Source organism: Carettochelys insculpta, chromosome 31 (genome assembly GCF_033958435.1).
Source record: "Carettochelys insculpta isolate YL-2023 chromosome 31, ASM3395843v1, whole genome shotgun sequence".
NCBI lineage: Eukaryota > Metazoa > Chordata > Testudines > Carettochelyidae > Carettochelys > Carettochelys insculpta.
The window spans coordinates 3,555,626-3,583,195 of NC_134167.1; the positions used below are offsets into that span (position 1 = coordinate 3,555,626).

Genomic DNA, 27,570 nt, shown 5'->3' on the forward strand with positions numbered 1-27,570 from the left:
CCCCCGCCCCACGGCCCCAGCATCCCTGAGTGGCAGAGACCTCAGCTGGCTGCTTCCTCAGTTCTCCCAGTGAGAGCCCAGTAAAGCCCACGCCACCCAAGCAAGCGCTGAGCAGAGAGCAACAAATAACAGCCCTTGGAAGGGGAATGGCGACACGGCAGCTCCCCACCCCTTCGCAGCACGCACTGCCCGCCGAGGCCCTTTAAAATTTAATGGCTTCCTGGAAGCTCTGCCTGAGACACGTGCCCTGTCTGCTTGCCTGGACTCCCCTCCCTCCCCAGCCCAGGCTCATGCTTGCTCATGTGAGAGAGCTTTTTTCCCCATTCCTCTCCTCTCGGCATTTGCTAACGAAGCTTCCAGATCCACCTGAGCAAACACATTGTCCCTCCCCGCCTTCACCCGCCAGATGTCTCCCTCCATGCCACACGTGCGCTCTCACTCACACACACAAGTGCAGAGTTCTTAGAAGCAGCCTGAAGCGCATAACGGAACAATTTCAGGGCTACCGGCCCCTTCTCTTGCCTGCACTGCAACTGGAACAACTGGTATCAAGGATGCCGCCTGCCCACCGTGTGCCCAGTTGGCTCAAACAGGAGAACACAGCCAGAGCAAAGTCCAAGGCTCCCAGAGGGGATTTTTGCTCCTTCTCTGTACACTGAAGCTGGCTTTTAAAAACAAAAGCCTTCCTGTTCCTGCAGGCTCAGCAGCAACCAGCAGGGCACGGCCGTGGAGCAGCATGTGCTGCTGGGGTCCTGGCCAGCACGCCCAGGGCAGTGCTGGGGCATGCTCCTGCTGCTCCGGCTGGTGCTTTCAGGACACCGCTGGGAGGATGTCTGTGGTGCCGGAGCTGGGTGCTGAGAGGTGGCTGCTTCCAGCCAGCTCCCAGCAATGACAGGTCTAGGCACACAAGGCCACCCTGCGCCACTCGGGGCTCTGGAAACGTACATACAGTGAGCAGGAGTCTGGAGCAGACAGAATTCACTCGTGGCAGGCAGCGAGTTCGCAAAGCATCCACGCAGAGCACAGAGGGGACAGGAACTTCTCTTTGTCACAACAAACCCAAGCTGCCCAGTGCTCGCCTCTCTCTGGAGCAGCATGACCTCTGGGCACGGGCCTTGTGACGTGCTGTGTATATACACCGGCCCAGCGGAGCCAACACCAAGGTAACGCGAGCATAGCAACAGGGAGCTGTACAAAGGGACGCCAAAGCAGATCTCAGTAGTCTAAGTACTAAAGGGACTTGCAAGGACACTATCTGGGCTCAAGCTCCCCAGGCGCCCTATGCTTTCCTTGCCGGTGCTCAGTGCCCAAGCAGAGTCATGCCCTAACTCTTGTGGGTTCAAAGACTAAATGCATCAGGCCAGCTCCTGAGCGGATGGGGAAAACCAGCATGTCCCCAGGCAAACATGAATTTAACTGAGATGCTCCTGGCCTGCAGAAGACAACCTGTACCAGGAAAGAAAATGAGACCGAGGTAGGCGATGAGCACAAGGCAAAGACATTAGATACTGGGGAATTGTTTTTCTAAAGCAGCAGTAAGGAATCCTGCCCAAGCTCCCCTGTTCTCTTAGCATCCTACATAGCTCAGCCCAACAAGGGGAGAGAGGTGGGAGCAGGAAGTAAGTGCCCATCAGGTGAAGCGAGAAGCATGCAGTAGAGCACAGCCCAAACGGGAGGGATGAGGATTTGGAAGGTGGCCCGTGTGCACCTGGGGATCTCCTGAAGCCCTCTGGTTCAGTAGCACAGGAGCTGGCATGAGCCATTGATCCAAGCACAGCTGGGTTTTTAACTCTGGCCCCCATGTTAGCAGCACAGGAAGTTTCACAACCAAACACTAGCAGGTTTCAGCATCCGTGCAAGGAAATGCATCAGACCACGGGGTGGCACGAAATGAAGGAGATGGGAGAGTTGAAACTCCAGCCACAGATGAGGGGGTGAAAGTGTCCATGTGAGGCTTCCCCCCCGCAGGACATTACACTATCACTGCTACCACCGTCTCCTATAATCCCCCTGCTAGCGCCCCATCCCATCGGCACCTCTTGTCTCCACCTCTTCCACGTCCCTACCAGCCCTTCCAAGGCCCACTGAGGGGATAGAAGGAGAGAGCTCCAAGGCTCCATCAGCAACAACCCCATCTCAGCCCTTCTCACACCTCTCCAGCCTCTGCTCTGGTCGCCCCTCAACCCACCCTTAAGCACCCCATAAACCCTCCCAACCTTCCCCATCTCCAGGGCCCCGTCTGGGCACCCCATGAGTACATCACCTGCCTCAGCCCTGCTCTGGGCCCCCCTCCGAAGGCACAAAATCCGCCCCCCTGACCGCCTCCCGAGCAGAAGGGAGATTTGTTCATTCTCAGCGGCCCCAGTTTCTAGTTACCAAGGAAACGAAAGAATCACCCCAGGGAGCCCAGCGTGTCTCCTAGCAACTCTCGGGCTCAAAATCCTCCATCCCGCATCTCGCACAACACACGCACACACAAACTGAAGGAATGCAACAAAAATAGAACTGTCTCGTGCATGCACCCGCTGCGCACCTCCGGAGCGGCTGCAAAGGGGAGGGGAGACCTGAGCAGTAACCAAAGAGGCTCAGAAGAGAAGCCAGGTGCAGGCCTGGCAGGAGATCATTCAGAGGAGCGGCAAGCCTGGCCGTACTGCAGAAGGAAATGCAAATCTAAGCCCGGAGCCAGTGCACGCCAAGTGAGGGCAAAGCACAGCTACCTTCGCAAGGCTTCGCCAATCGAGCCCGGGGAAACTGTAAATACAGCGGGCCCCCGCCCCAGGGGAAAACGCAAGGGTGTTGCAGAGGTCCGGCCACACGCACGGCCACCAAGCGCCTGCCAGTGCACAGTGTCGGGGCGGGAAGGGAGCAGAACCAGAAGGCCGGATGCAACGAAAGCCGCTCTGCAAACCCTGCAGGAAAAGGGCCTCCGCAGCCGTGCGGTCCAGCCGGGGGCACGGCCAGAGCTCGAGACCGAGCTGTGCGGCGTCCGCGGAGCTGCGCCTACGGCTGCACCACACACACACACACACACACACACACTACAAGAGCAGCACACAGCCGCCCCCCCCCCGCCCCCCAAGCCGCTACAGGGCAGGTCCGTGCATGAGCTGTGCACGGCGCACCCCGGGAGCCCGGCGGGTACTCACACCGACACACAGGGAGCAAGGTCCGGCGGGCAGGGCGGCGCTCTCCGCGCGCCGCAGGGCCATGGTAAGCAGCGCGGCTCCGCTCCTCGCCCGCAGGGGGCTGAGCGCTCAGCTCAGGGGCTCCGGGCAGCGCGGGGTGGGGGCGCAGGCCCCGGCTCTGCATCTGAGGCCATGGCCGCTCCCCCAGCACCCCCGGCCCAGCCCTGCGCGCAGCGGCACGGGAAAGCGGCGGGGCTCGGCTCCCAGGTGGGATGCTGCGCCCCCCGCCCCACTCCGGGCTGCGGTGCCGCTGAGCCCGCGAGCGCTGCAGGTCCCGGCACGGCTCGCCCACCGCCCCTGTTCATTCACAAAAACAAGCGCCGGCCACAGGCCCCGCCTCCCCCCCCCTCCCAGGCTGCCCATTGGCGGAGTCGGGGCACTTCCTGTGCCAGGCCTGCCGGGGCAGAGGCAGCTCAGCCAAGGGCAGGGGGAGAGCGGGGAGGCGACAGCTCAGGTGCCCGCCTGGGAGAGTTCACCTCTTCCTTTGCTTCTATCATCCCCCACCCTACTCCACTTCCCCCTCCTCAGGCACTCCTTGCACCTCTTCCTCCCTCCCATTCACCCCCTGCACCCCCTCTTTCATTCATCCCCCTGCATCTCTTCCTCCCATTCACCCCCTGCACCCTCCCTTTCATTCATCCCCCTGCATCTCTTCCTCCCATTCACCCCCTGCACCCCCTCTTTCATTCACCCCCCTGCATCTCTTCCTCCCATTCACCCCCTGCACCCCTCCCCTGCACCCCCTCTTTCATTCATCCCCCTGCACCCCTCCCCTGCACCCCCTCTTTCATTCATCCCCCTGCATCTCTTCCTCCCATTCACCCCCTGCACCCCTCCCCTGCACCCCCTCTTTCATTCATCCCCCTGCATCTCTTCCTCCCATTCACCCCCTGCACCCCTCCCCTGCACCCCCTCTTTCATTCATCCCCCTGCATCTCTTCCTCCCATTCACCCCCTGCACCCTCCCTTTCATTCATCCCCCTGCATCTCTTCCTCCCATTCATCCCCCTGCACCCCTCCCCTGCACCCCCTCTTTCATTCATCCCCCTGCATCTCTTCCTCCCATTCATCCCCCTGCACCCTCCCTCTCATTCATCCCCCTGCATCTCTTCCTCCCATTCATCCCCCTGCACCCCTCCCCTGCACCCCCTCTTTCATTCATCCCCCTGCATCTCTTCCTCCCATTCATCCCCCTGCACCCTCCCTCTCATTCATCTCCCTGCACCTCTCCCTTCCCTCCCTCTTCACACCCTGCATGTCTTCCTTCCTTCCATTCATCCTCCTGCATCCCACCCCACCCCTTGCCCTGCGCCCTTCCCCTGACACTTCTCCCACTCCTGCATCCCCCATCACCCTGTACTTCCTGTACCTTTCCTCCTCCCATGGACCCCACCTCTCCCCATGTGGTTTGGTTTTGCAGAGTATCTGTCCAAGTTCTATTTCCCACCTCACAACCCACAGCGGTCCCATTCTGATTGTCATCTGAGCACTCATAGGCAGCTGGGCTTGGATGGGAGGCATGCCCTGTGTTGTCCTGCATTGACTGGGGGCAGCTTTACAGGGAGACACCTAACCCAGTCAGCATTGGGGCGAGGGCTCAGGCATTTCTGGATGGCTTGAGGGAGCAGCACTGGGATAAAACTCGACAATTTAAGGTAGGTGGTCCAATCCAGGCCTGGGTGGGAACGAGTTGTGATGGATATGGTCATCTGACCTATACAAAACAGCTGATGGGGGGTTAGTCCTCAGCCTAGCAGGAGCTTGCTACAAAAACTGTCACCATGACTGGCTTTACTTGTCCCCTTGTGGCTCATCTCTGCAGATGCTGGGGCAGGTCACAGACCGAACTGGACGTGTGGGATGAGACAGTGTGTAGAAATCTGCCTGGGAGTGGGCCCAGTCTCAGGAGCTATTCTCTGGCCTGGGTCAGACTACATGATCTAATGGCTCCTTGGAAGCTGTGAATCCTAAACACTGCTAGATAGGCAGCTCTGGTGACTTGGCTCTTCCACCATCTAATAAGGGGAGCAGCTCCCTCTTCCTGAGCCAGTTTCCTGGGCCCTGCTCACACCGTGATTCACCCCTGTCACCCTGTTTCTCTGCACCAGTTCTGCTGCCCCCATTTCACACCTCTTCACTGCCTCTTCTCTCCTGCAACCCATCTGTGCAGTCTCTCTCCCCAGCCCAGCTCCTCACAACCCCCAGCCCCTCTGTGCTGCCTCCATTGCTGTCTCCCACGTAGCTCGGGAGCCCAAGGACAGTGCAGAGAGCATCTCTGAGGCCTGACCAATGGGAAGCAGCTTTGCTTCCCTGCAGCCCAGGCCAGCTGCTGTGACCCAGCAGATCCAGGTCATGTGATGCTTCATTGTCCCTCTCTGGCCTTTTTTCCCCTCCCTCCCTGTGCCTCACCAAAACAACCCCGGCTTCTGTTCCCTTTCCACTCGCATCCGTCCAGCCACCATCCCTCAGAACTGCTCCAAGGTCTGGCACTGATGCAATGCGGCGTCAGCACCCCAGCCTCTGCCTCACCTCACACCTTTGCAGTCCAGTCACACACACACATCCAGCTGCTCCTCACAGTGCCCCAGCACCCCCCCACCCCCAACACACACACACCCACTCCTCCACACCATTGCTCAGCTGCCCGGTGCCACTCCTCACCTAACTCGTAGGACAGGAATCTCTCTCTCCATAGCAGAAGGAATCCGGAATACTTGTCTGGGGGGTCCTTTTGTTTTTTAACCCTGGCATAAGCTCCTCCCTGGCGAGTCTCCGTTTTCCACAGGGACTGTGGATGCTAGTAACAAGGCTGGCGGCTTCTTGGGGAAAGCTATTAATTTCTTTGCATTGGGCTGGAATGAGAACTGCAAACAGCTGAGCGGCAGCTTTTAGCTTCCGTCTTCAAGTGGGTCACGGGGAAGAAACACGTAAAGCTTCCTTGCCAGCCGCATGATTTGGCTTATTTGCTCTGACTGTCGTAGCAGGTGCTTATGATGGTGGTGTGAAAGTTCCTGGCAGCTGTACGATCAGCTTAATTCCTGGGTGACTTAAGCAAGACAAAAGCACCATTGTGACTTTTGATCAAAACATCCAGGCTTTATGCTGGCCCTAAAGAACAGCTCCAACAAGCACATTCCTGCAGCTCCTCCAGTCCCTGCTTCTGCCAGCAGGAGGTGCTGCTGGGAATGGTGTCAGAGCCCTGGCTAGGGGCAGCACTAAGAGCGAGGCAAGCCCAGCTCGTGGATAATGACAAAGGAATGCCGGCTGTGGAAGAGCACCCATCTAGTTCTTTCCCACCTTCTTCCAGCAGGAGGCACTACAGGAAACAGGCGTGCTGGTTGCAGAGCCGCCCAAGTGCTCTGTGCTCTATTGATTTTAGCAGGCACTGCAGGGGATGTTGCTGGAGCGTTAGCTCCGTGGGAAGCCACATAGGAGGTGCCGCAGATCCTGGCCCAGGAATGCTGACCGTGGGAGAGCTCATAGGTAACCAAGTCTTGCTTCTCCCAGTAGAAGATACCACAGGGAAGGATGTGGCCTGGAAGGGAATTCAGTTATTCCATTATTAGCCTCTCTGAGAAGGAACCATTGCAGGGAATGGTGGAGAAGTGATCAGTGACTCCAGTCCCTCAGCTGGAGGTGCTACGTGGAACAATGCTGGAGGGCTGGGTGTTCCTCCGGCAGTGTCTTCCAACGAGAGATACAGGAGAGAGTAGTTCAGTAGTGTAGGCTTATGGGGGTTCTCATCGCCGCTGTACTCCAGATATAAGATCTAGATGCTGTTCTAGAGGATCCCTCTTTCCCCATCCTCTGGCTGCTGCTGCAGTGCCTACAGCTGGTTATGTCACTCCTGTGTTTCCTCAACGTCCTGTGAGTAGGAAGTGAATGGCCGGTAGAGGCCAACGTAGTTATGATGAGAGACGTATGAAAGCAAGGAGGGACAAAGGTGGATGGATGGATGGATGGATGGCTGAGTACCTATGGTGACGGATGGATGGGTCTCCATAGCAAAAGAGGTGGACAGAGGCGCACCTGTGGTGATAGACTGAGAGGGGTAGAATCACAGAAACGGAGGCTGGCAGGGACCTCAAGAGGTCACCTACTCTATCCCTCCACGCTGAGAGAGGGCTAAACATACCGAACACGTCTCTGACGGGGTGTGAGAGAGCGCGAGAGAGAGGATCTGCAGATAGTTCATTTCCGTTCAGAGGCCCAAAGCACTAGAGATCCTCCTATTTCTGATAGACATTTGAAGCTCCAAGGTTCAGCACATGGACTTCTTCCACCCCTGGTCATTACCTAGCAAGTCTGTATAAAACATAGCTGACATGGGGCGGGGGAGTGAGCTTTTTCCTCTTTCCCCCTTGGCCCTTCCTTGAAGACTGACAGTCTATGTTCTGGTCTGTAACCTAGGTCAGCCCCTCTGACAGTCTCATCCCCTTTTCAGACAAAGAGCTCCCCAGATGAGCTGCAAGAGAACCGCCAAGCATGAGCCAAAGCTGCCCTTGTAGTTCTGGCTGAAGTTAGTAACTAGATCCAAGGCAAAGCAGAAGCAGCAGCTACTCCTCTCCCTACCCTGCTGTTTTATCCCAGCTGTACCTAAAATGCAGTTTGCCCTGCGTGCCGTGCCTCCCTCTGAGACAAGCCCCTTGAACTTGCCCCAGCAGGCTCCCATCTGCCTTGCTTTATAATCACCAGTGTTCCCTGTAAAGTGAGTGCTTTGGCAGCCGCCCAGGAGAAATTCAGGTGCTGCTCAGCTGATTAGCAGAGCACCCACAGCCATGCACAGTGGGCAGCACGCATTGTCCTGTTGGTGGTGCACATAGCAAAATGTATTCCTCCCATGAATAGTAAAAATTAGAGAGAAGCCTGATAAGCCCCCTCATTCCCCATCCAGCTGCTCCCAACCCAAATGCACACACCAAGCTGGTCCTCTGGCCAAACTGGGGGGCTGTGTGCTGAAGGGGACCAGGTACACACTGGCATTATACTAGCACAAGAGAATGGCAGGCAGAGAGAGAGGGCAAACAGCCAGCTCTGCTACAAGTGTCCAGAAATGCCCTTTTAGGAACACATGCTTTCTGATTCTCTCTTTCTAGGCTTCTATAATGTGACCCTCGCCAGCACCCCAAAGCTCTCCTGCCCCTACCCAGCCCCAGTACCACATTCTCCAGTTGCTCTGAGTCCCAGACTTCTAACCAGCCCCAGTGCTGCATTCCCTGTTACCCAGAAGCCCCATGGAGTCTGTGCCCAGTGGTAAGTGCAGTGAATTCACCCAGACCAAGAAATACTCTTCTTCCAACCTCCGTCCATCCCTCACCCTGGGCTGAGGAGGGAGAGTTCTGCAAACTCCAGCTCCACTTCCTCTGGAGAGCTTGGTGCTAGCCGCCCAGCCACTGTCAGTGCACTCAGGCTGAGCTGAGTCAGTTCTGGGTGTGGCCCTGAAGAACGGTACCTTCCGGTGAAGTTCAGATGCTGCCTGTGCAGGGCAGGAAGCTGCCAAAGGCTGCATTGGTAGAACAGACTCTGTCCATTCTGATAGGAAACGGGGTAGCTGATCGTGCTGTGATGGATTCACAGCCTATGGACAGCCCAGATCTTCTGGCCTGCCCTCCCCTTAGGGAGGTTGTCATCCAGGCCAAGTCCCCAGCTGTGCTGCATTCTCTAGTCAATGCCCAAGACGCACCATTCTCTTTCAGATCACCTCCCACCCCGTGCACCTGGCACAAACTGGTGTTCCCATGGGTCTGCACTAGTACATGCAGTCCTGGAGAACTTACAGTGCAGGCCACTTAGCAGGGAGGGAGTGTCATATGTACCCAAGCTTGGTGACCGCCAGTGGAACTCAGCCTGCAGGCCAGGTGGAGTCTTACGGCACTGGGCTGCCTGGGCAATATTCCAGGCTCAGCAGAAAAAGGGGCTGCCTGTGCTCTGTTGTGACACAACCACGTTTCATCTGGGGTAGGGGCAGGAGAGGTGTTGCAGAGTTCTTTGGGGGTATGCTGGTGAATTCACAGCAGCCTTCGCCTTCCTGGTATCCCAGCCGGATGGAATGGCGAATGCTCCAGCTTTCTGCATTGCTGGGGCATCCAATGTGCCCTGCCCACCTCCAGGAGTTAGTCACCTGCTGGGAACCTGGCCGTGTTCTCCAAGGCACGTGGAGAGAGACAGACACAGGGACTTTACTCCGGACAGAAGTGGAATCCCTGGGCACCTTGTGTGGCCAGCTGGAAAAATAAGACTGGAGCAAACCTGAGCTGACCGTGCCAGGCTGTAGCGATGGCTACAAAACACAAAGGAGGAAACCGGGAGGGAGGGACTTACCAGCTGCGATCCATCTCTGTCTCCTTCCCGCTGCGGCGGGCTTTGGTGCGGGCCTCCATCGCTTTTCTCTTCTAGCGGGTTCTGAAAGGAGAGGTGGGAAGGCGCAGGTGAGGTGGGCTGCCCTGTAACTCCTCCCTTCCCATGGCCAGAGGCAGCCACTGGGCGGGGAGATCCTGTAGCCTCCCTCTGGACTGGGCGGTGGGGTCAGACGGGGCACCTCTTGCTGGATGGACACTGGGCTCCTTAAAGTCCAGCTGTAGCCCAGCAACATGAAGACTCAGGGCTGCTCATTGACCTTGCTGTGCAATCCCAGGTCACCATCCACACTGATAATGGTGCTGAACCGCCTTCCTACTGCATGGTCCTGAAGAGCCCCCCTGCAGGGGCAGTGGAGAGAGCAGCCCCCTGCAATTCCCAGCATCCTTCTAAACTGTATCTATTTGACCCTTTCATCTGCAGATCTCAAAGCACTTTAGAGACTTACATTTAAGTTGCCTTGCCCTTCCCCCATTTTACAGATGAAAAAACTGAGGCTCAGAGGGACAAAGTGGCTTGCCCTAGTCAGCGGCTGAGCCAGGACTAGAACCCAGGGGTGCGGATTCCATGTCCCCTACTGAAATCATTCTGTGTTGAATAGCTTTTGCTGAGAGCATGCATTCATTTTGCTCGTGGCCTAGCTAAGCAAAACTCTGCGCCCCAGAGTTCCAAGCAGACCAATGAGCCTGCTTGTTTGTTTATTTTGTCTAACGTTTCCCTCATGTGAACCCTGGAGTGAGGCAGCACAAGAGGTATTTTCTCTGCCTCTCTCTATTCAGTTGCTATATCAACAGCTGCTAAATACTCCCGTGGCAGGGCTAGCAGTCTGGAGCCCTGGTTCAGAGGAGCAGCTGCTACAACCTCCATGCTTTCAAACACAGAGATTTTTGGGAACCGTTGGCAGCTTTGCAGCGAGCCTGCAGCTTAGTCCTGGGGCGTGTCTCCAGCAAACGCAGGCCATGTTCTGTGTGAGACTGGGGCAGTGTCTAGAAAAGCCAGGCTGATTTGTGGGTTGGTATAAAACTCAAGTAGGGCCAGCTGAGGTTTCCTTTGAGAACCCAGATTTAAAGGGGATGCAAACCCCAGTGTGTTCCAAGTCCAGCGGTAGGAATGACTGGGAAGGGTGGGTACAATCCTGTCTTGAAATGCACCAAGAGGTTGGGATTCTATACACAGAGAAGCAAAATCCCTTGCACAGTGCACCAGCTGCTAAGCAGGCACGTGAACTGTTGTAACCCTTTCCAGGAGAACTGGTCCAGTGCTGGGCTAATTCAGTCTACTCTCCTTATTGAGACAGCCTAATGATCTGGCTGGCTGGAGCGAGGGACGGCATTTCAGACAGATGGTTTTAGGGACTTAATATCCATTCAGGCCCAGCAGGCAAGAGAAGTATCATGTAAATACTTTGCAAAATGCGAAAGCCTTGCCCAGCTGCACGTTGAATGAGGAGGAGAGTGAGAACCGGATCCTGGACAGCAGGGCATGGCCCCCGGGAGAGGGACACGGTGCTGTGGGATGTAGAGGCGAGCTGGTGCTGCAGGGCACGAGAGAGGATGAGCTAGTACCTCAGGTAAAACAGTGCCATGACAGGTAGAAGGTGCAGGTAGGAGGGTATGAGTTCAGGTGGGCACCAGACAGATGCTGTGATGCATCATGCCAGCACCCTCCCTTCAGCTGCAGCTGGGACAATGACAAGGGATAATAGCCCTATTCACCCCCTGGGTGTACAGAGCCACTCAAACAACATGTAGAGACCTGCGTGGATACAAAATCTGTATCCACATCCCTATCTGCACAAATGAGCCTCGCATAGCCTATACCATTTTGCAGGTGCCTTGGGGTCTTTGGGCCAGGACTGGTTCACATTTCAAGGTCTCTGTTCTGGGCCTGCTAACGTTTAACAGTTCAGCCTCTCTCAGAGAGTCCCAATTACATCACTGTGGAGTCCCTGGGAGAGCGGCTCAGCAGCACCAGGCCTCTCCTCTCACCGAGGCAGGTAAAAGAGCATCTCTCCACTGTGGAGTTCCAGGAAGACCCACCCCAGAGACAGTGCACTGGGTTGGACTTACCATTGGTCTAATCTAGTCTGGCAGTTCCTGGGTGAGTGCATTTCAGACTTACAGCGATTTTGTGCCAAATTGCACCCACTGATCACGTCACCTGTCACTGACATGCAGCCACCCCTGGGCTGAAGATCAGCCACTGTTTAATAGTTTAGGACAGACAGCAAAGAAGAATCATGTGGCACATTGGAACTGCCCGGGGAAACCTGTTCAGAAGGTGGAATGCAATCACCTGCACAGGAATTTGTCCAGGACACCTGGGTTAACTTCTCAGCTCTTTCACAATGAAAGAAAGTGGGGGATCAGTCGGGGCTTCATGTCCCATCCAAGACATGCTAATATCCCCCAGGCACATTCAGTTAATACTGAGGCACTGAAGCAAAGAACATCCTGTTGAATCACAAGTTCACTTCCTACATCCTGTAGAGTTTGCTTGGATGTCTTCCAGTTAAGTATTAACACAGCAGGTGCCAGTGGGGTAAGGGGCAAGGCAGAGGGTGAAATTCGGAATAGGAGTTAGCTCAGAGTGGTCGTGGATTCTCCATTCGGAGTACAAGAGAGTTCCTCTTGGGAAAGCAGAAGGCCTTCCAAGCAATAAACAGCCCCCAAACAAGGCTCCTGGTGAAAAGGCTAATCAAAAGCTAGCAGAAGAGTAACTGATAACATCGATTATCACTCCCTGGTTCTGATGGGACTGACTCAGGCTACAAATGGAAGGGTGATTCGTCAGCTGCTAGAGCCACAACCTCCCCCAAGAGCTGCAGATCAGCTGGATTTCTTGTGCCTCAGGCACCCCCAGTGAACTCTTTGCAGCCTGCAAGTGGAAGGAAATGAACAATCCTGTGGCTGGTACCCAGAGCAGAACAGGAACTGACTGCCTCTCCTGTGCCTGCATTGGCTCCGGAGGGCTCATGGGAATGGACACCTGCCATCTGCATGGGGGGCTGATCTAGATCAGAAATACACAGGGCCAGCCTGCACTCAGTGAGTGATTCTCCCATGAGGATACCTGGACCAGAAGCAGCAGTGACTTGGAAGTGTAATAACTTCTCTCTTTCCTATCCTGGGGTGACTTACTTTAGTTGTAAGCTCTTTGTCACACTTCCATAGGGCATGCTCTGCCTCCAGCATTCCTAGTAGCATCCCCATCTCAGTGCTCAGCACTGGGTCTCTGCTTGTTATACGGGTGTGCCCCCTGGCCCTTTTACCCAGACACTGGGTGCCCAGCATTGGGCCTTTGTTTCTCCAGTGGGTCCAGGGGGGCTGGAACCCCTGCCTGGCGACTTACCCCTGGTGGGAGCTAGCCAACCAGCTGACATCTGCAGCAATGCAAAGGAACCTTTTCCAAACAAGACAGTCAGCCAGAATACAGGGAAGAAGGTTGCCAGGCACTGGGACTGGACAACAGGGATGGATCACTTGAGAACTAGCCTCTTCTGTTCCTTGGTTGTGACACCGATCAATGTGGTGAGACCAGATACTAGGCCAGATGGACCACTGGTCTGATCCAAGGTGGCTGTTCTTTCCTTCCTCCCGATGGAATAGAACATCAAAGTGCTCAGTCCGCTGCCCCCTGGCAATACAACCTTCATCTCTTGTCTTAGCAGCCAGGGTTCAGTCTCCCTGGGTGTAAGTCAGTAGGCGGCAGCATTGTCCTTCCAGTCTGTTTGCACTTCATTTCCTTTCTTCCTGCAGTCAGGTGAGCTGCCCTCATGCCCCCAGTCATTACTTGTTTGGATGATTGACTCAACAAGAAGTAGGACTGAGTGGACTTAAGGCTCTAATGTTTTACGTTGTTTTAGTTCTGAATACAATTGTTTCTTTGCACATAATTCTGCGTTTGTAAGTTCAACTTTCCTGATAAAGAGATTGCCCTAAAGAACTTGTATTAGGTGAATTGTTTTTTACAGTAGAAGTATTTGTAATCAAAAATAAAGTGAGCACTGTGCACTTTATGCTCTGTGCTCTAATTGAAATTAATATATTGGAAAATGGAGAAAACATCCAAAATATTTAAATCAATAGGAGTCTACTATTGTTTACCAGTGCGATTAATCATTAATTTTTTCAATTGTGCAATTAACCACAATTAATTGTAATCACTTGATAGCCCTAGTAACAATACAAAAGTAAGTGGGGAAACCAAGTCACACATTTTCATAAAAAAAGATGAGAAATTCCCCACCTACTCCACATTCTCACTATGCATATGGACAGAATGTAGCACAATGGGGCTCTCACCTTGCTTGGAGCCTCTTCCGTAGCATTCAAGATGCACAGGGCACAAGTTGACCAAGACATAGGGGTAAGTGGTAAAATCAGGTGATTTGCACTTGCTTATCATTCAATGGGTGTGCGAAATGTGTGTGCTTTCCACACGGGTGGGAGATGTGGCAGGAAAAGCCCTTAATCAAAGGCGTCAGATAAAGCAGCTGTCCCTTTTTAAGTTACCCTACACCTTGCCCAGGCCAGGCTCCAGTTCAGCCATTGCTTTCACCCTGATGAAACAGGTTGTGCCTATTGATATCAAGGGTAAAAGATGGCCCTCTATCAGCACAAGTTGCACAACTTTGCCACTTTCCCCACATCTGGCCAGTTGATGCCCAGTGTGATGGTCAAAGCACTGCCATTCATACTGGGGCTGAATTTCATAGCTCCATTGAGACATTCCTAGTATCTCTGGCCGGACAGAACTGACAGACCACCTAGCCAACACAGGCCAGAGACTTGCGCCTACCTGCAGCAGTATTCAGACCAAAAACCTGTAACCCTGGGGAAGCAGAGAGGCCAAATCCCAGGCCACTGCAGGACCAGGCTCAAGTCTGAAATGCCCAGATAAGCAATGGTTCTTTATCCAGCATCATGCAAATGGCAGCTGCACAGCTGTGTTCTGCCACCCACTCCGGCCTGGTTCTGAGTATACACAACAAGCCGGAGCCTGCAGGGAGAGCTGCAGCTATGAAAGATTTACAGGCCTGACTCCCCATGAACTGCGGCTTCGTGCAGTATTCACAGCCTCGGGCAGTAACCAGAGCTTGTGACGTACCATAAAAAACCTGTGAAAAGCGTTCTATCTGGAGACCATCCTGCTAGAACAGTGTGTCCTGTGGTCTTTGCTTTTCTCTTCCCCCTTACCTGCACATTGCTGGGTGGGGGAGCTGCCCAAAACCAGGAGGATAATATTGCCAGTGGTACCTTGGACTTTTCTTCCGCAATATGAATTCACACACAGCCTCTGTGAGGCAGCTAAATGTGATTCTTCTCCTCCTCGCATTGTACAGCTGGGGAAACCAAGGGACCGAGCGGGGAAAGGAGGGGCACTGGGCTGCGGCTCCGGGTTCTAACTCCAGCTTTGCCACTCCCTGCACTCACTGCGTGACTTTGGGGACGTCAGCATGTTTAAAGGAAAAAAATAACAGCGTTGCTTTCCTCTCCCCTGTGTCTGTTTAGACTGCGAGCGTGCCAGGGACGGGGTGGTCTCTCTGCGTGAGTATAATCTGAGTGGGAGCCTCCAGGTGCACCTGTACAGGCCCAGAAGGAGTCAGCGTCTTCCTGGGGTGAGAACTCAGCCTCCCTGTCTCAGGTTTTCTAGCCTAGACTCCATCTAGCTGGGGCCCGAAACACTTAGCTCCCTTTTTCATTACAGGTTTGAGGGTAAGGTAAGAGTGACTGCCTCTGCACTTGTCCCAGCACCAGCTCCAGCCTCCCTTGTGCACTGAGCAAGGAATTCACAGGACTTCCCTTACTGTGCCTCAGCTCTGCTGAAGGGGGCTGCACCCCTTTAGATCCCAGTCAGGACCAATCCGAATTTCCCTCCTGGGCTTTCTTGAGGCCAAGTCTTAACGGCTTCAGAATTCCCAGGATGGGCGAGTGAGGCTCCTACCCTGCTCCAGGCTCCCACACAGAGGCCCTCCTTCTCTAGGGCCATGTGTCCCAGCCATAAATTCACACATAAAGAAGGCGAAAAAACAAAGATTTTGTTTCCAGGCAACTGTCTCCAATAGCAATAAAGTCCGAGAGGGGCATGCGGGGAGGGAAGATGTGCAGAGGAAATGGAAGTAGAGCTGCCTGTGAAGAGAATGCTTCTTCCAGTCTGCTTCTGAAGGCCCCGTGCCCCCTTGCGATAGCCTGAGGGGGAGGTGAGCACCTGCAGTTTCCACGGCAGGTGAGAACAGATGCCCCAGAGGACATGTTCACACAGCCGCTGGCTGGTGTCAGCTGCTTTGGGCTGCAAAAGTGCAATGTAGATAGTCAGGCTTGGGCTGGAACCTGAGCTCTCAGAGCCTGGTCCCAGCACCTGCTGGTCTAATTGCAGTGTAGATACACCTAGAAAGCTCTCCACCTCTGTCTGCTGCAAGCCCCTGACAGGGAGGAGGGAAAGGCTGGCAGGGGATAGTAAGTCTTGTCCCTGCCTCAGAAGCCAAAGCACAACAGGGCTGTTGGCTGGATTTTGGCAGAAGAAGGGAACAAATGGTTTTTAATACATGCCCTGTATTCAAGAAGTTTAATGCCCTATTGTTTTTAAAACAAACACACTAAAAAAGGGAGGAACTTGATAATAACAATAATCAGCCACTTTATTGCTAGAAAGCCCTATTCCAAATCAGGGCCACAAGGCTATAGCTTCTTCTAGGGACACATGGGACACTCTGCCCCAAAGAACTTACAATATAAATCATGACAAAGGGCAATAAGTAAGTGTCACAAACTGTAGGAGGCCATGGAGAATGAGGAGAATGGTATTATAGTTAGGCAGACGACAAACTGGGCTGCGCCTTCTGCCTTTACAATCCATGGAACGACTCTCAGAGGATAAGTATCAGGCCCAATAGTGTTAGCTTATACATACATGTAAGGCATGGTATATTTTATATATATATATATATATATATATATACACACACACACACACACACACACACACACACACGTAAGGCATAGTGTCATATTGATAGATATGTGCATGGTATTAACATCTAAGTGTTGGGATGTTATGGTAACGGAATGCATTATGCTCCCCCCACAGTTCTGCTCACCCATGTCAAGTATCCCACAATGCTTTGCAAAGCTGAAGTCAACTTTGTCCCTAGCTCTGAAGACAGCATCCTGCCAGGAGAGCTTACTGACCATGCCATCCTCACTTCTGCACCACCCTTAATACAATGCCTTCAGAGCTGGGCTCCCACTCAGCAGCTACTGCTCCCCAGCTGCCCAGCTCTGAAGGCCATGGTGTGACAGCAGCGGAGTAGAAGTAAGGGTAACAGTATCGTAATCCCCGTACAATAACTTTGCGACCCTCCCCGACTCGTCTTGGGGTCTGGACCCCAACAATTACAACCCTTTGAAATTTCACATTGAAATATCTGAAATCCTGACCTTTAATATTTTTGAAATCCTATGACCATGCAATTGACTTAAATAGACCTGGAACTGGATAGTACCCTGCTTATATGGACATTGTGACAATGGTATCTGAGCGCCTAACAACGACTAATAGATTTCATCCTCTGCACTCCTGGGAGATTAGGGAAGTGTCACCCCCTTTCACAGCTGGCGAATTGAGACACGGAGTAAATTAAGTGACTTACTCAGGTCACACAAAAAGTCAGCAGCTGAACCACTATTAAATCCAGGCCTTGAGCTCCCATCCAGCACCCTACACACTAAATCACCCTTCCTGGGGTCCTAGGGCTCACACAGCTCTGCAACTTCTCGCAGTTTTTTCATTGATTTAAGCACCAGGTGAAACATAGCCGATGGGGAAGACACTACTGGATAAGATGTTGGGATGCCCGTGTGTCTATCCCTGACTCATTGAGTGTCTTTGAGCGAGGCACAGGCCCACTCTGTGCCTCAGTTTCCCCCCTCCAACACTTGGGTACAGATAGCCACTTTTCTAAAGCAGCTTGAGAGCTATGGACTCTAAGTGATGAGTATGATCGTCAGATGGGGAGCTAGGACCAAGCCACGCAGTTAGCTATAGAATCTCAATTTCTCTGACTCATTTTTCTGGTTCCTCCTATTGCAGTAAGGTTAGAATTTCCCCAGCATCTGGGGTGTTTGGAGCCAGTGTCCCTGTCACCTGTTCCTGCTAATTTGTCTCCATCCATATGCAGAATGAATTTTGTTTTGTGCATAGCAGCAGGTGCAGATGTGCGCTGCAAGTAGAAACACATGCTGTGGGTGTTCTGCTATTCAGATGGGCGGCCTTTGAATCTTGGGCAGCTGCCTGACCGCTCAGCTTACAGGGCACCAGTCAACCTCTGCTCCCTTTGCATTGCTCGGGGGGATTGGATCGGGATGCCTGTTCTCTATGCAGCACCCTTAGTGTCCAGATAAGAATGAGGGAACTCCATTAACCAAAAGTGAAGCCAGTATTCCGCACGTGCCATCGTGGACACTGAGCTTACGGGCCCTGAGTACACAAACATATCAAACCTCATCAACAGGACTGTTCTGCAAGTTGCTGAGCCCTCACTGAAGTCAGTGGGAGCAGAGAATAGGGGTAGAAGACAAATACATCTCACAGGCATATGAACTCCTAGAAAACCCTTCGTCCCACACACCCTGGCACTTTAAAGAGGTGCCTCCATCCCTGTGCAACATAGCTTGGATGGACAGAAGGACCTTCCTTCCTCACACCCTCCAGGAACCAGTTTGTGGTTGGAGGCTGTCCCCTTCCCCTGCAGACAGTGAAAGACCTAACTCTTGCTGAATTCCATCTCCAAACTCCCACTGACTTCAATAGGACACAGGACCAGCCCCTTGAATACAGGTCAATTGTCAGCAAAAACGGGAGGAGGTAGGCTTATTAACAGCAGCTACCAAGGCTGAGCGCCAGGGAATGCGCCGGTGCCCCCTCTGTTACCTGTGCGCTGAGTCTTGTTGCCTTATCCCACGGGGCTATCCATTCACGCTGCTCGACTACGCTGTGTTCCTGTGTCCAAGCGACAGCTGCTAGGATGCCTTGTTCAGGTCCTGTCAAGTGTTAACTGGCCTGAGCAGGTAAGTTCCATTTTTATACACCTGACCATGTGATCTGAACAAATGCCCCAGGGCTGAGTTTTTGAATCAATCAAAGACAAAAAGGGCTGGGAACAGAACCTGTTGAGCTGGAACCCACACTCAGCAGAAAGGAATTTTCCGTAGGCATTCAGTGCAGCTCAGAGGTTCACACCCTGCTCTTTTCCTGCACTGCAGATCACAGCAGGATGGGGGGGATGGGGCAAAGAAAGGGAGAAAACCAGCTATTATGCTCACACAGGGATATGGATGGATGACAATCCCTAGATATTACATAACACTTATCAGTACATCTTAAAGCCCTTTACAAAGGTGGTCAGTCACAATCCCCATTTTATAGATGGGGAAGTTGAGGCCCAGAGAGGCAAAATGTCTTGTCTGCGGTTGCCCAGCAGACGGGTGGCAGAGAATGGAAAGAACCCAGGTCTACTGGAGCCCAGTCTAGTGGGCTGGCCATTAGCCACAACTGCTTTTAGCCAGAGCATGAGGAAGGGCAGACAGGTAGATATAACTGGCTTGCTGGCTGGCTGGCTAATGGGGAAGCCTGGATGAATGAACAGAGTAGATCCAATAGGATCTCACAGTGCTTTGTGAACGTTACTGACCCCTCCTATAAAGTACAGCTGAAAGGTAACCACCTTGGGAGTAGAACCCAGCAGCTCTTCAGCCGCAACCCTCTGAGAACGTGCAATGTACAGGAAACACAGGCATGGAATCAGCCTTTGCTGCAGCCTCATGATGGCCGTTCAGAATCTAACCAAAAAGGCCCAGGGGATCTTTAATGGACACAAGCTCTTTTGCAAGACTCAGAAAAGGAGCACACCCCCTGCAGCTCAGCAGCTGCTAGCTCCAAAGCCCCAGCCCAACACAGGCACATGCTGCCTTCCTCTCACTCACATGCTCTGGAGCTGCTGAGGCTGATGCGCCTGTCACGTCAAGGGGAATGGAGAGAAGGTGAGTCAGTGGGAACAGGGAGGTGACCATTAGCCAGGGAATGGAAAGGGAAGGGCCAGTTAGTGGGAACAGAGAGATGCTGGTGAGTCAGTGGGAATCAGGAGGTGATGAATAGGATAATGGGGAATGGGTAGTTATCCAACTGATGGGAGACAGGAAGGTGCCCGTCTGATGGGGCATTGCTAAGAACCAATTGTGACACTGTGGGTTAACCAAAGTGCCTGGGGTGAATCCCCACCACTCACTCGTAGAGACGGGGAGCCCTGTCCATGCCATCCAGGGAAACTCTCCCCAGCCTCGGGGTCAGCAACCTTTCCCAGGCTGAGTGCTGGTGATGCTTTTCAAAGTCACCAGTAGTCCTACTTACAACAGCTTCATTAATAAAGAAGTGAAGACGCAGAGCTTTACCGCTTTGGTGGTGGTCAGTGGCATTAGCTGGTCTTTTGGTAATCCCCAGGCAGCCTGGCGGTGAGCTAGCTCCCAGCTGCATGGGGGAGGAGGGGCGGGGCTGAGCTCCCCCCTCGGGTGCCAATGTAAATCGGCTCGCATGTCACTCTTGGCACCCGTGCCAGAGGCTGCTGAGCCCAGTCGATGTAGGCTGTGCAAGCCCCACTCCATTGCTCTGCAGGTGAGCAATTCGCACCTCCCACTTTGCAGCAGTCTCTTTTGCTCCGGATCCGTAGCTCCCTTGCCCCTCAGTTCACCGGTTTCTTCTCCATTCGTCACACAGCTCAGCTCAGGGCACCACGTGTTATTTAACAGCACGTAAGCCAAACACACAAATAAAAGCAGTGGAAAAGGTGTGAGTCAGTGGCATGATCAGCACCCCCGGGAACATCCCAAGGGGCCCTGAGACACCCCAAGGGTCCTTCTGAAAGCTCTTATTCTGGGCTGGGTCTTGCGGTTCCCTGGTGCGCTGAGCATGGCGCTGCCTCCCACCTTTTTGCTCTCTAGGGCTCCCTACCACCCTGCCCTGCCGAGCCAGATCCTCCGCTCTCCCCCGAGCAATGTACAGAGTTGGCCTTACTGCCCTGCCAGCACCGAACAACGTAGCCACTGTCTAACCACAGCTCTGGGTAGGAGCCATCCTAGGGCACAGCACTCAGAAGGGATCAAACCCCCAAATCACGCGGGAGAGCTCGTTAGGTAAGCCCCCTTTATCAATGAAAGGGAGATCTGCACCACGGTCGCCCTCCCGGGAAATCACCGTTTGCACTGGGTTTGACTGTAAACCAAAGTGTTTTCATTAAGCAAAGCAGTAGGATTTCAGCGGCTGTAGATTAGGAGCAAGAGACCCAAACGAGTCACCAAACCAAATCCAAGCGGAAATGCGTAGCTACTTCTATCCCCTAAAATCCAGTTACAAGTTAAGCTCTTACCCCAAACAGTCACTTTCCCCGGTGTCCCTGTGCCTGCCAGGGGCTCCGAGACCACTGACAAGGGAGCATGAAGTCTGCTCCAGCAGAGGGCCAGCGGGCTTATAGTGCCCAGAGCTTTAGCCTCCAAAGTCCTGAGTTCAATTTCTCCTACTGCCACTGGTCCATTGGCCTTACACCTGCAAAGCCTCCAACCTGCAGTTAGTCCTGATGGCGTATGAGATGCTGGCTCCCTGCTCAGCCTGTGCTCACTGAGTTAGATGCAAACAGGGGCACTGACTTTTATTTTTCCTGGTGGGTGCTTCTGCCCTGCGGCCCTGTCCCCACTCTATCCCTTCCCCAAGGTCCCTCTGTCACGCTGCTTAATATTTCACTCCTTCCATAGCTCTTAAAACTGTTTCCCACATGAATGTCCCGCTGCAACCATGGCAGTCAGCTGGGCTGTAGCTCCCGGCCATGACTGTGCACAACCCTGTCTGGTGAGGCATGGCAAAGCTGGTTGGCTATGGAGACAATACACTGGCCATGCCTGGACTTGTCTGAGACTGTTGCACCTGTACAATGAGGAGAGCTCCGTTTAAAGGGATGGGAGCTGTCGGTCTCAAATGAGGCCGTAGGCTGCCACTCGTTCAGCAGACGATGGGCCAAAATGTGCCACCGCTGGACACATGCAAGTGGAGCTGTTACCTCACCTCTGAATGAAGACGCTGCCCTGCCCTGGGGCTTGCCTGGCCCCCTTTGCTGGGCAGTTGGCTGATGCTCTGTCATGGGTACTGTGTGTTCTCCCAGGAGGCAGCGTGCTTTCTCTGCAAGCTGCTGGAGGGGAGGCGATGGGAATTCAACCACCAAGCCCCAGAGGAAACTCCGTGAGCAAAACGACAGCAATCAGAGGGGTGGGATGTGTCGGACTGCAGGAGAGAGCCCAGTCACGTTGCCCTGTGCGCTCCAGTCCTGCACTGTCTGCACTCTTGCTGGTAGCTCCAGAAAGGAGCTCCCCTCTGAGCACCACATGAATTGGGTGGCCTCTGCAAATTGCCTGGCATAGCCCAGTGACCCTCCATCAATCACTGCACCCAGCCTGACCTCAGCTCTGCCTTTGCAAACGGCTCGACCTCAGGCCTTGTGCCCACTGCAGCCCCTGCACATTGCCCAGTCTCTCCCTTTGGGCAGCTCTACCGTCTGCAAGCCAGCCAGCCTCTGCAAAAAGCCCAGCCTCACCCACAGGTCCAGTTCCTGCAAGCAGCCTAGGGCCTTTGATTCTTCATCCTCTGAAGCCCAGAGATACTCTACCTGCCCGTAGCTATGGGATTTGGTGCTCTGTCCTTCCCCCTCCTCCATCTTTTCAGTCTAGCATGCGGTGCCAGCTCTCATGAGGCTGTTACATGTCTCATGATGATTATTGGTTTCCTTAAAGCCCCTGCTCCTGGAGTCAAGTGATGATTTCACCCTTCGTTCTGAAAGAAAGTCAGTTTTTAACCCTTCTGCCTGTGGCGAAAGCTTCAAAATGTTACCCCAGTGCACCCTAAAGGCTCAGCAATCAGAGGGCAAATACAAAGAATGCCAAAGTGGTTATTTTTGTAGCCTCTCATGCCTTGAGGTGAGCCTGACTCGTGAGTTTTGAATGTTTGGTGATGGCAGTACCGCATTTCGGTGCCACATGTTATTTCTCCAGGGTATCTGATTTCCAGCGCTTGGGCATGGGAGCCTGAGGGAGGAGCACCTCCGCCCCGTCCCCGAGATGCTGGACTGACCATGGTGAGGATAAGAAGGCCAACAGCGGTGCTGTTTCCAGAGCAATCTCCGGCCTGTTGAATTCTCTGGTGGCTCAGACTGATTGGAAATCTTACTCAGCAGCAGGTTCTGACGCAGGGCCTTGGAACCCTGGCTCTCTGCCAAGAGAACAAGCCGTTGGGGTTTCTCTTTGTTTTCCCTTTGCTTTTGCACCCTTGGGGCTTATTTGTTAGGGCCCTCAGTTCAGTGGCAGGGCTGGTGGTTCCAGTGAGGCAGCAGCCCTTCTAACGAGGTGCAAGAAGTGGCGGGAGACTCCCTGCAAAAACCAGCATCACCTTGAAATCCCCTTCAGAGGATGCGTTCTATGGGCTGAAATTAAATACACAGGGAAGGGAGACATGTGGACAAGTGCATCTACAGCACCAGAGACCTGACTCCAGCACAAAGGCCTGAGTTGGGGCAGGGCTATGCCAGGGAGTTTGCAGAGGCTGACAGTTTGTGGGATGCTCTCAGAGGTGAGCGCTCTCCTGAAGCTACCTGCAAGCGTGCAGACAGTGTGGGACTAAAGCATGCCTGGCTGTGTGGCTGGGCTCTCTCCTGAAGTGGTGCCATGTTCCAGTCCTCCTAATATGGTGTTTGGGGCAGATCGTGGCCATGCATTTTCACCCAGGGGGTTTGTGCTTAAATTCCCAATTTCTCCCCTTCCGAGTGCACAGAGGGGGAACACAACTGCACGGCTAGAGCAGGGGATTGGGAGCCAGGCCTGCAGAATGGCTTTCCCTGCTCTCAGAGAAGAGTGGAGTGGGGTGGATTAGGACCAGGGCAGAGCAGGAATGGGGACTTCCCATGCTGGGGGCAGGAGAGTGATCCATAGAGTCTTGCACAGATACAAAACTGGTATCTGCAGATAGCCTCCTCCACGGAGGCAGCTACCTGCAGATACAAAGTGGATAGCTGTGGGTTTGTGGGGCTCTGGTGCCTAGCACAGGCAGGACAGCTAGTGAGGACTCCTGGGTTCTACTCCTAGCATAGGCAGGTGGCACCTATGTTCCATACCATGTTTAAGGAGGGGAGTGAGGCCTAGTGAGGAGAGTCAGCAGATCTGAGCCTCAGTGGTTGAGTCAGGTCTCCGGGGTCTTGGCCATTGATTGGTTTTGCATGATCCTGGGCAAGGCAAACAGCTTCTCTTTGCTTCCCCATCCCTCCTCCGTGTACAGATCTATCAGTGTGTTTCCAGCATTCCCATCACCACCGTTTCTGAGGACTATTGGTGGGCAGGAGGGGTGAGAGTTCTTGCCTCCCTCCCAGCACTGGGAGAGCAGAGGAGGCTGAGAGCTTTGGGGTGCTGGATTACATTTCTGCACGTCGCTGTATCTTTCTAACAAAGTTCCTAGGTGTTTTGACAGGTACGCTGATTAATTATATCCTAAGATAAAACAAAGCTTGGAGTACAGACTAACACGGCTACTTCTCTGTTAATATCCTGGGCTGCTATTCTATGTGCGTCCAAGGCCTCCCAGCCCCGTCCTCCTGCTTGCAGAGAAGTAACTTGAGGAAGGGTTTGCTTGCCCAGGGGGGAACACAGGCTCCATTACACTCTGACAGAGCCAGCAGGGAGAGGGTTAATGATGCCTTCCTGAGAAAAAGGAAGCCCACAGCTGCAGGCAGTCAGGGCAGGTGACTGGACTGGGCCAGGTGAGGTGAGGTGGGCTGGTTAATTAGCCCAGTCTCTGGGAGAGGGTGAAGTTATTAAGTGCCTCGCCTCGTGAACCTTCTGTCTCTTCGTTGAATCTCTGGCCTAAAGGAATCTGCAGTGTTTGTATGGACTGTGTTTGAAGTGCTCAGATGGACTGGGCTTTACAGTCTGTGAGACTCTGAGGATATTGAGCTGTTGGGTGTTAATGGACTTACAGTTCTTTCTGTATGAACTGGTCTAGTCTAATTGCCCGGTCACAGCAAGAGAGGCTCAGCTCTCCTCTTCTCAGGGCAGGCCCACATGGAGGTAGCAACAAGCCAAGGATGAAAAGGCTTGGGAACAAGAGCAGGCAGCTCCCTTTGTCCTGCAGCTGCTGCAAGAGTAGCATGTGAAAGGTGAGTAATGTGCTCTGCCTCGGAGAGGCCAGATTCCACCACTGCCCCGAGCTGCCTGGGCCTGGGTGTGGGTTCCTGCAGGGGTGCATGTGCTAAAGAGCTGGGTGAAAATGCAGAGAAAAGCAGATGGTGGTTTTATCCTCTTTAAACAATGCCCCAGGACACAAGGTGCCCAGGAAACTTCAGAGAGCCCATGTGCTTTGCCTTCCTGTTGGTTCTTTTGGTCTGTTTGTGATCCAGACAAGCAGTTCTGACCCTAGTGCCTAGCATGAGGTCCAGTGATGTCTGCTGGCTGAAGGCTGTTGTTATCTGTGTGATTCCAGCAGGCTCTGCTTAACAAGAGCTTCAGGGTGTCCTACCCAAGGCACAAGCTCCTCAGCCGCCAGCCATCAACTCTGTTCGGTAGTCCCCTTGTGTGGGTGGGGGGAGAGGGGGGTTAGGTCTCAGGTGCCCAGGGTTGTTGTTCCTGACCTGTGGATAACCAGCCTCAGCCTGCAGCCCTGTGGGGATGACCGTTTCCTTAGTGCTAAAGAGCAGGAGGCCTGAATGCTTCCTGTTCTGTTGGGCTGACAGCCCTTGGGGCAGTGTTCCTGTCTCTTGATTGTATTAAGGCCATTGTACAAGCAATGTCTAACTGGCAAGTGAGATGTAGAGAGAAGGTCCTACTCCACATTTTGAATTCTGTGGGGGAACAGGCTCACCATGGGAGCAATCATGGTGTCTTCTGTGAACCCTGTCCCCTGCTCTGGTGCATAGATCTTTCTCCTTGTCCCCCTGCCCCTCGCGCCTGAGCACTTGCTCTGTCTGTGGGTTTGTACCAAAACAGAACACGCTAGGGAGAGCATGTGTACTATGGTGTCTCTCTGTACCTAGTGCCAGGCCATGGGCACTGTGACTCCCTGTTGTGTAGAACACACAAGTGCCAGTCCTGAGCTGAAGTTGTGGTGCCTGCTGGGCTAAACTAGAAAAGTTGCCCCGGTGGAATTTAGCTGAGCCCTACATATGGACAAGCCCCTAATGCAGACACACTGAAATGGATTTAACCCTTGTGCTCAATATAATGTATGGAGGCAAGGGTTAATCTGGATTACGTGTGTCCGTACTAGCAGTTGGTGCCAGTTTGGGCTTTTCTTTTTCTGATGATCTTTAATTCAAATCAGCATGATTCCCAGTTTTGGACAGCTAGTCACAGGAAGCCCCCTGTCTTGGCCTGACACGGCCGTTGGGCTGGGGTTCCTACAGGGATGCTGCTGGTTGTATAAGCCAGTGAGGATCAGAGAGGTTAACGGTAAGCACTGAGTCAGTGCAGTGCTCTGTGGGGCTGGAAGGGTCAGTGGCGAACGGTGCGTACCACGGTCTATGAACAGGGAGTGCCTAGGTCTCAGAGCGGTGCCCAAAGGGCAGTCTGATTGGTGTTTGTCTTGGAGTGTTTTTACCAGCAGTGTTGGGTCTCCCAGCTTTGTGGCCTGTGTGGGGAGATGCTAAAGTGCTTAATGCCCCCTGAGGCTGCTTTGGTCTCAATGAATTACAGACCAGTGGGACAGGAGTGACCCATGTCTCCCCCCTGGTGCTCTAGGGATACAAGCCCCAGAGCAGGGGCCAATGGGCAGCAGCCAGCATGTGACAGATTCTGAGCTTGAGATCTGAGGCTGTGGTCATCCTGTCTCACATAATGTGTGGCAAGGGAACCAGCTTGTGAATAACCAGCCCCGGGGCTTTCTCAACGAGTGGCTGGAATCCAGCTTTGCCTGGGGAGAGGCTGGATGTGAACACTTCTGAAAAACGACTGTTTGTGTTATGCGTGTGCCCGCAGGCCCATGTCAAGATGCCAGGCCTCCTTTGTGCCCTGTACGTGCCCTAGTGAGCACCTGTCCCAAAGAGTTTCATGGGCAGGTGTGGTGCAGGGGAGAAACAGAGGCAAGTCACAGCTGGCAGAGGCAAAGCTGGGACAAGAACCTCGAGCTCCTGAGCGCAAGCAAGTCCCCCTCCTTCCCAGTTTGTCCTGGGGGCAGACTGATGGATCAAGTTGTCACAACATGTTGCAACAGGCCAGCAGATCACAGAGAAACCGGATGCTAATGCCCTTAGCTCAACACTCCCTTGCCTCCAAACACGCTGTTCGAGCAAAATGCCTTTGAGTGGAATTCAGAGCATGGCCTTGTAGGCTTGAGAAGTGGCTTTTGCACCTAGGTGGGATGATTCCCTTGTGGTCAGCGGGGTCCTCTGTAATCTTGGGATTTACGTTCTAAACTAAAAGTCCCAGAGGGGTAGCCGAGTTACTCTGCAGCTGCAAAACAATGTGAAGTCCTGTGGCACCCACCCACTGGCTTTATTAGCAACTGAAACCCTTCTTAAAAGCCTGGGAGGGGTAGCAGTGTTAGTCTGTATCCACAAAAATGATGAGAATTCCTGTCGCACCTTATAGACTAATGGATTTAATGGAGCATAAGCTTTCGTGGGCAAAGGCCGCTCCATTAAACCAAAGACAGAAGTGGGTCTGTCCCACGAAAGCTCACCTAATAAACTATTTTGCTAGTCTTTAAAGTGCTACTTGACTGCTTTTTGTTTTGATAGTGTATAGACTCGCACGGCTTCCTCTCTGTTACCATTAAATCTGCTAGTCTATAAGGTGAGACAGGAATTCTCATTGTTTTTGTGGATACAGACTGAGACCCACTTGGTCAGATGCATCTGTTGAAGCGGGCCTTTGCCCATGAAAGCTTACGCTCCATTAAATCTGTCATTCTATAAGGTGCTGCAGGACTTATGATGTTTTCGCTAAATTAAAAT

At 53.4% G+C, this 27,570-nt stretch overlaps 1 protein-coding gene across 4 annotated transcripts in view; it reads right to left on the minus strand.

Moving 5' to 3' along the window:
* RHOBTB2 (Rho related BTB domain containing 2) overlaps positions 1-18,580 on the minus strand; it is a 31,882-nt gene extending 13,302 nt beyond the window's left edge. For 2 of the 4 annotated variants that reach the window (XM_074981659.1, XM_074981655.1), the window contains exons 1-2: positions 18,474-18,580; positions 9,507-9,587 (exon numbers count right to left, since the gene is read on the minus strand). In XM_074981659.1, coding sequence (XP_074837760.1) covers positions 9,507-9,565 — 59 coding nt within the window. In that variant the 5' untranslated portion in view covers positions 9,566-9,587; positions 18,474-18,580. Of the gene's footprint in view, positions 1-3,146; positions 3,469-5,846; positions 6,047-9,506; positions 9,588-18,473 lie in introns of those variants that run through there. The other 2 variants (XM_074981656.1, XM_074981657.1) reach the window with 2 other exon arrangements.
* Between the last annotated feature and the right edge of the window lie 8,990 nt (positions 18,581-27,570).